Source organism: Cervus canadensis, chromosome X, assembly GCF_019320065.1.
Source record: "Cervus canadensis isolate Bull #8, Minnesota chromosome X, ASM1932006v1, whole genome shotgun sequence".
In the NCBI taxonomy this organism is placed as follows: domain Eukaryota; kingdom Metazoa; phylum Chordata; class Mammalia; order Artiodactyla; family Cervidae; genus Cervus; species Cervus canadensis.
This window is the reverse complement of record NC_057419.1, coordinates 113,201,910-113,210,304: the sequence shown is the minus strand read 5'-3', so window position 1 is coordinate 113,210,304 and position 8,395 is coordinate 113,201,910. Positions and strand designations below refer to the sequence as shown.

At 42.7% G+C, this 8,395-nt stretch overlaps 1 protein-coding gene across 1 annotated transcript in view; it reads left to right on the top strand.

Annotated features, from left to right (window-relative positions):
• Nucleotides 1-7,788, top strand: part of ADGRG4 (adhesion G protein-coupled receptor G4) — a 107,092-nt gene extending 99,304 nt beyond the window's left edge. The window contains 3 exon segments of the mRNA XM_043459825.1: nucleotides 1,541-1,821; nucleotides 6,570-6,671; nucleotides 7,568-7,788. Coding sequence (XP_043315760.1) covers nucleotides 1,541-1,821; nucleotides 6,570-6,671; nucleotides 7,568-7,788 — 604 coding nt within the window.
• Nucleotides 7,789-8,395: the final 607 nt, after the last annotated feature.

The window sequence follows — 8,395 nt, the reverse complement described above, 5'->3', positions numbered from 1 at the left end:
TTTTTGTTTTTTTTTTTTTTTTTTTTTTTGACCACAAGGTTGAACATCTTTATTGTTATAAGCCACAGACATTTTGCAATAAGTGCCCAATTTATTGCACTTCAGATTGGCAAATAAGCACATACAGGAATGCAGTAACAATATTTATTAAATCTAAATCTATTTAAAAATCTATTTTATCCAAATCTAGTTGATTTAAAGTGTTATGTTAGTTTCTGGTATACAGCAAAGTGATTCAGTTACACATATATGTAACAGTTTGCATTTGCTAATCCCAAATTCCCAATCCATCCCTTTCTCATCCCCATCCCCATTGGCAACCACAAGCCTGGGGAACCCTAAGTATTAGATTCCACTGGGAGAATTAAATGCATCCCTCAGCCCGAATCCCATCCCACCCACACAAACACACAAAACGCACTTGTACATGAAAGTATCCATGCCAACATGAACAATATGACCACAGGGGATTTTCCTGGTTCTGGAAAATAAGTCTCAGCTAAGTTGACACACAGTTATACTAGTAAAGCTTGTCTATGTTCAAAAATCAGAGATAATGTCTGTAGTAACTGGCATATTATGAGATGAATTATCTGTTCATATAAATTACTACATATTTCTTCTTTAATAGAAACTGTAGAGCCATTAATCAATCCAGTGGCCAGAGTTGCCTTTTGAAGTTTGAAGTTGTGGTGGGAGGTCAAAACTAAACATCATATTTGAAAGCAATATAGTTAGAGCTGTCCTGTTTTTGTTGCATTTTCATTATGTCTGATGATCTCATTACTGTTTGATATAACATTCTAAAAAGCCAGTCATTACCTATGTCCTTTCACTGTGATATTTATCATGCAAAGCAGAATCTATCCTGCAAATAAAAACTCAGGTGTAAGCCACATTGGGGGGAAATACATAATTTCATTTTCTGCTGTTGAGGAAGAAAATAGCCTCCTAGGGAACTGGACTGAGAAGTTTCTGCATGTGTAAGGCAGAACTGTCCTCTAGGATTTCTAAATTGAGGCTGGGAAGAACCCTGGACTGAAGCTCAGGAGATTGGAGTTCTGGTCTCAGCTCTGCCCCCAGTGAGCATGAATGAACTCTGCCGGGTTGGTTCACACTCTAGGCCTAGGTGTTCTCATGTGAAATGAAACTGACTCGGTGATCTTCAGAGTCTCATAAAAAAAAATAGCAGTTTAAAAACAAATAGAGTCACAGATGTAGAAAACAAACTTATGGTTACCAGGAGAGAAAGAGGGGGAGGGATAAATTGTGTGTATTGACATATACACACTACTATGTATAAAATAAATAACTAACAAGAACCTATTGTATAGCACAGGGAACTCTACTCAATACTCTGTAATGGCCTATATGGGAAAAGAACCTAAAAAAGAGTGAATATATGTGTATATATAACTGATTCACTTTGACGTATAGCGGAAACTAATGCAACATTGAAAATCAACTACACTCCAATAAAATAAGTAGGAGTTTATGTTTCTCTACCTCACAATAGGCTTCTCTCCTTGGTCTCTTCCAGTTGTTGGATTAAAGATGTTCCTATATTTTACATCTCAGTGGTGGCTTATTTTTGCCTCATATTTCTCATGAATCTCTCCATGTTCTGCACTGTTCTTGCTCAACTGAACTCCATGAAATCCCAAAGCCAAAAGACTTGATGGAAGATGATTCTACAAGACCTCAAAGGCACAACTGGCCTGACCTTCTTACTTGGTCTCACCTGGGGGTTGGCCTTTTTTGCCTGGGGACCTGTGAGAATCCTTTTTTTATATTTTTTTGCCATTTTTAACACTTTGCAAGGTAACTGTTGTTTCTCTGTACCTTCTGTGGCTCAAGCTAGACCTCCATCAAAGTTCTTACGGCTTTAGAAAATCTTACCTTTAGTCTTCAGTATTTTTTCAAAGGAGGAAAAAATAATCCAAGAGGCCTCTGCTGTCAGTGACTGACAGGAAGCCATTAGAAACACTGGCGAGATGTTAGGGCTTCATTAAATGAGCCCACTCTCTCTTACTCAGGGATGTAGAGAGAATCCCAGATAGCTAACTCAGCTCCAGCTGAGTATTGGAGTATAGTTGATTTTCAATGTTGCATTAGTTTCTGCTGTACATCAAAGTGAATCAGTTATATATACACATATATTCACTCTTTTTTAGATTCTTTCCCATATAGGCCATTGCAGAGAATTGAGTAGAGTTCCCTGTGCTATACAGTAGGTTCTTGTTAGTTGGCCGTGTCTCTATGGAACACTGATTGGCAGTACTTCCTACAGTATTCATTGCATTGATACATTGAGCTCCTAAGTGTACAGACTCAAATCCTATTGAACAGAGAAATTACTGGGCAGTGTAAACATTGAGCTGTTGACCCTATAGACTCTGGCTGCATCAGATATCCTCATATTGTGGGAAGGAACCTGGTTAGGAAGTTCTAGAGCCATAGAGGATTGGAGGTGGAGAGCAAAGAGCAATGGGTCCTGGCAAGAAGCCAAGGTTCTGATCTCGGTTTTGCTACAAACCAATCTTGAAAAAGTTACTACAGCTTGTTGAATTAGCTGATCCTAAACTAATGACTTTATAGCCCTTCACTCTCTATTTTCTGGTGAAAGGAGCAAATGATTACTGAAGTTAATAAATGGAAGACCAAGGATGCCATGAAAAGTAAAAGCTAGGGCTCTGGTTAACACACCTCTGAGTAATTGCTACTATTTGTTTTAATCTGATGTTGCCTAGTTAAAAATGTTGGTAAGAAGAGGCATGCAGAATAATCCTGGGTGTCTCAAATTCCACCCCACACTTTTACCCTCAAGATTGGCTCAGTTTATCTGGGCTGCTAGGGGAGGCTGTGAATCGACCTGGGAAGTCCATTGAGTTAGGGTCTCCTTTACTGCTCTTAACCCTTTTATCAGAGTAAAGGGAGCTGGTGATCCCATAGGGTGCTCAGCAAGAAGGAGTACTATGGTCAAAGAACTTTGGGAAATGCAGAAAAGTACCTCCCTCACTCTTGAAATGGCACAATGTACCTTGGTATCTAGAAGCTCTGAGAAATGCTGCTGGGGGGAAATATTAAAACTTTGTTTCAAATTTGGCATTTTAAAAACCTCAGAATCCTTTATCATTGTAGTTGTTAACCCCTGAGGAAACTTGGGAAATGTGAATTGCTGTGCAGTTCCTTTAGGCCAGTCATTTACAAGGTGCTGCAGGGGGTGGGGAAACAATCCAGAATAAGGTATACTCTTTGACCACAAGTCCTATGATTCAAGAAACCATCTCATTTTAGAGCAATGAAGTGTACCAACTGAAACTTTTTGGGACTTCCCTGGCAGTCCAGTGGTTAAGACTTCACCTTTAATTCAGGGTGTGCTGCTTCCATCCTGATCAGGGAGCTAAGATCCCACATACTTCATGGCCAAAAAAAACAAAAAGCAATACTGAAGCAATGTTGAAGCAAAACTGCAGCAATGTTGAAGCAATACTGCAACAAATTCAATAAAGACTTCAAAAATGGTCTACATCAAAAAAAACTTTAAGAAAAAAAGAAAGAAACTTTCTGTTCCACTGGATTCCACCAACCAGCCAATTCTTTTTAAAAATTTTTTACTTTTTGGCCACACCGAGTGGCATGCAGGATCTTAGTTCCCCGACCAGGAATCAAACCCATGCATCCTGCATTGAAGTGTGGAGCCTTAACCACTGGACTACCAGGGATATCCCTTATATAGCCAATTCTGATTGGAATATAAAGAGACACAAAATGTGCTGTTTTTTACCCACATGCCATCTTTATTCCTTCTGGCAGTGGGGACAGAATTTTTAGAAGTGCTGCACACCACTGTCACACGGTTACTTTTGAGGCTACCAACGTTTGGTTGTATCCCAGATCATTGACCGATGCCCTGGCGAAGGTTCTACATTTTACTTCTTGACTTTACCTGGACTGAGATACCCCAGTCTCAGCAGCATGACGCTTTGAGAACGAAAGTGCCTTGCTCTAGACTGTGTACTGAGGTGGCTTCAGAACCAAACGCCTGTGTGGATTTCTTCCTAAGCAGTTAACTCCAGGCTTCTCTCAGGCACACGAGCTCTGAGGAGAAACACACTAAACCTTATGGAAACAGGGATTAAAGGGAAAGCAGACGAAGGAACCCGAAAACAAATAAGTTTAGAGCTAAAAGCAGAGGAGGGGTGTTTGCAAAACAGCACGTGTTCCGTTCTCACACTGGAAGGAGAAAGTCGTCTCTAAATGGGAAGCCTGGATGGGTAGATGCAGAATCCAATGAGATATCTCCTGAAGATGAAAACCAAAGCCCCACAGATCCAGCATCGACAGAGCCAGGCTGTCTCTGTCTGTCAGATAGACTCTATGTCAATCACCAAGCCTTCCTAGTTCCTAGTCCCGCCTACAAGATAGAATGTGCCATCTTGCAGAGAGGGGGGTTTCAGAACTCGGAGTTTTAAACTCAAGTTCTATAGACATACACACACGTGTACACGTCCCAGATATTCAAAACAAGAATGCAATGAAACAAGTGAACAAATTAGCCATTTAAAAGACAGATGGCAAGTTTGCGAGTTTGGCTGAAGGGGGTTGCCCTGTGGTCAGGTGTGAAAAAATGATGCTTTTGATGAGCTATTTCTGAAGGAGGGATGCACAAATAAAAATACAGGTGGCAAAAACCTGCCATCTTCCCTCATGGCTATGTGCTAGTGAGTAAGCAGATCAATCTGTTATTGGAAAGAAAAAGGGAGGCTGTCAGGCAGAGAGGGAGAGCTGGCACGCAGCTCATTGCAATTCACAGAATAACCTTTAAGTCTGAGAACTAGCTAAACTCCGTGCAGGAAATCAGAGCAGTAAGAGGGGCGGCTTGTCACTGTGGCCCCCTTATTCCTGCTGAAGTTGAAGGAGACCGAGACTGGGGTATGCTCTCATCAAGTTGCTGGACTACCTTCCAGCTGGTCACTGCTTAGCCAAAGAGCAAGTGCTGCTGGCTTCCTCACCACAGAGGTTCGGTTACAAATAGAGATAAAGCCCTCAGGGGAGGTAGTGAGATCTGTCATTCTGTTTAGCCTCCAGATTGCTGCCTCCCACATGAAATCAGAGAGGCTCGGGGCTGGGGGCTGGAGAAGCCAGATCTTCCCATCAAGTAACAGTAAGCCTCCACCTGAAGCTTCCTAGAGACAGAAAGCTCCCCACTCCATGAAGCAGACCATTTAATGTCCCTTTTTTCTTTCTTTCTTTTTTATTTTTATTTATTTATGTCTGCACTGGGTCTTCATTGCTGTGCAAGCTTTCTGTAGTTGTGGTGAGCGGGAGCTACTCTCTCTAGTTGTGGTGTGCAGGCGTCTTATTGCAGTGACTTCTCTTGTTGCTTCCCCGGTGGCTCGGGGTTAAAGAATTTGCGTGTAATGCAGGAGATCAGGGATTGATCAGGTTTGATCCCTGGGTCAGAAAGATGCCCTGGAGAAGGGAATGGCACCCCTCCTCCAGTATTCTTGCCTGGAGAATCCCATGGACAGAGGAGCCTGGCGGGATACAGTCCATGGGGTCTTGAATGAGTAGGACCTGACTTAGCAACTAAACAACAAACTCTTGTTGCAGAGCATGGGCTTTAGGTGCATGGGCTTCACTTCGTTGTGGTACATGACAAGCTTAGTTGCTCCTTGGAATGTGGAATCTTTCCAGATCGGGGGCTGAACCAGTGTCCCCTGCATTGCAAGCTGGATTCTTAACCACTGGACCACCAGGGAAGCCTTTATGGGTTTTATTTTTATTTATTTAAAAATTTTTAAGTTCCATATATTTATTTATTTACTTACTTAATTTTTGGCCATGTGGCATGTGGGGATTTAGTTCCCCAACCGGGGATTGAACCTATGGCCCCTGCATTGGAAGCACAGAGTCTTAACCACTGGACCACCAGGGAAAATCCCTTCTTTCTTTTTTTAAAATTGAAGTAATGTCGCTGTACAATATTATTTAAGTTACGGGTGTACAATATAGTGATTCACAAGTTTTAAAGCTTACACTCCATTTTACCCATTATAAATTGTAATATGATTACCATTGTAGCTTCTAATCAGCTCTGAGGGTGGGGGCAGGGTGGGTAGGGAGAGAAAGACAAGGAACCAGAGAGAGAGAGATTGTACAATGTCTTTTATAATCTAATCTTGCAAATGATGTGCCATCACTTCTGCCGTATTTTATTCTGTTGGTACAACATGGGAGGAGACTCTATAAGGATGTGAATACCAGGGTCTGGGCTACATTGAAAGCCATCTCAGAGGCTGCTTCTCACTGCACACCTGACCTCTCAAGCTCTAGGATGGACAGTAGCCCAGGAGCAAAACTATGGTTGATGTGAAATCTTGATACACTTTCTTATTATCACTGCCAGTTGGGAAGGAGCTAGAAAGGTGACCTCAGAAAACTAGCAATAGCCTTGGGTTTCCTTAGAAGAAATATTGATGGTGACAAGAGTAGGCTTGAGTCTAGGCACTGGTGACCGTGAGTGAAGGAAGCTGAAAGAGACTGACCTTCTTCTCCTGACTCAGGGTTCCTCATTTTTGTGTTCCACTGTGCAATGAAGGAGCATGTGCAGAAGCAGTAGCAGCTGCCTTTCTGTTATGGGTGGTTGCCACTGGATAACACTTCTGGTAAGATGCCATTTGGGGTAAAGTTTTAACTTTTGCAGCTTTTCCAAACTGATGAGGTTAACTGGCCTCCTGACTTGAGTTCATATGGCATTAGCATCAAACGGAGGCTGTTTCCTTGCCAGGAAAATGATTTGTACCTTTGTGTGGAGATGAATGAAGTCAGGTGAAGGGTGTGATTTGGGCCATATTTTAACTTAGTGAGGTTCGCTTTTGGCCTAAATTCCTTGGACTGCTTGTTCTTGCCGTCACTTGAGTCTCAACTCAATTAAAAGAACATTGATTGAGTGCCTACTGTGTTCCAGGCACTGAGTCCCAGGGGCTTTCTGGCCCATAGCCAGATGTGGGAAACAAAGAGTGATGGTGGAGGAGGAGAGAACTTGTCAGCCTCCCTAAGATGGCTGGTGGGCTGCCCAGATGGACCAAAGGTCCTTCCTGCACAGTGAGAGATGTAGTGGACTCTGGTGTTGCCAGTGAAAAGAGCTCCAGTCCAAGCAAACCAGTTTTTTATACATCCAAAGGCTCTTCCATCCCATTTAGGTAGCTTTTCTCAGTCTCCATGCAAAGCTCAGTTTATTGCCTTTAGGGAAGGCGGAGCTTGAACTGGAAGATTCTATAAGTAGCACAGAGATCCTATTCCTTTTTGCTGGGCATGTCAGTAACCTGCTGATCCCTGTACTGGGCTCTAGGGGAAGGAGGCATCCTTGGTAAGTGAATTGGCTCTGCCTGTACTACGCATTATGGTTCAGACTTACTTTTCACTCTTTGAGGTACCCAGAGTGAACAGCCTGTACATTGAGCTTTATATTTTTAAGAGGATTCTTGAGGTATAATCTACCCATTTGAAGTGTAGAATTTGATGAGTTTTCCGTTTTTAACTGTTTGGAATGTCATTCCAGATGGCAGCACCTGGTGTGGGCTCAATGTTGGGCAGAAACGGGAAAGACTGAGGAAAATCTTCGTGCACAACTTGTTGACATCATCTGTCAAGCCAGCTACAGCTAGTTCCATTTTGAAATCTTTAGGCTCTGCCCAAGGCACACTTAGAGAAACAAGTTCCCCAAATGGTGAGAGAAAAGGCTATGCTGTCTACACTTATATTCCAGAGACACTGAATTAGTGTGAGGCCACAGATGCAGTCTTGGGAGATGATTCTTCCTCAAGACGACGTGCACAGGTCCATGTGTACACCCAGGCTCACTCTGGGCCAAGAAACTGTGCATAGAAGCACACACTGAGCTTCGTGTGTACAATGCAGTGGGTGGTTAGATTAATGGAGGAGAGAAAAGACTGGAGGTAAAAAATCATTCATGGGTAATTGGAAATGATCCTCACACACTGTTAAAATCCAAGGGCACCTTATATGCTGTTCAGTGCAAGCCCCTATTTTACAGATGAGGGACCTTAAGCAGGAAAAGGAGAATGCTTTATGGACAGCCACTCAGCCCACCAGCAGCAGAAGTGGGGCCAGAACTCAGGTCTTCTGGCTCCCAGGCTAGTTGCTCATCACACACCCTTGAGAATACAGGCTGCACTGCACGTCACTCTTAGATGCTCACCTTCTTCCATAGGAAGCCAAGTTTCTAGGTACAGTGACTGATGTTGAGTTGGAGTTGAGTGTTAGGAGGGAAAGTGTAGCAAAAGGATTGGTCTGAAAGCCTAAAGTAAAGAGAAAGGCAAACTAGAGCAAGAACTTAAGAACTTCAAGGGGGTGATGTAGCGACTTT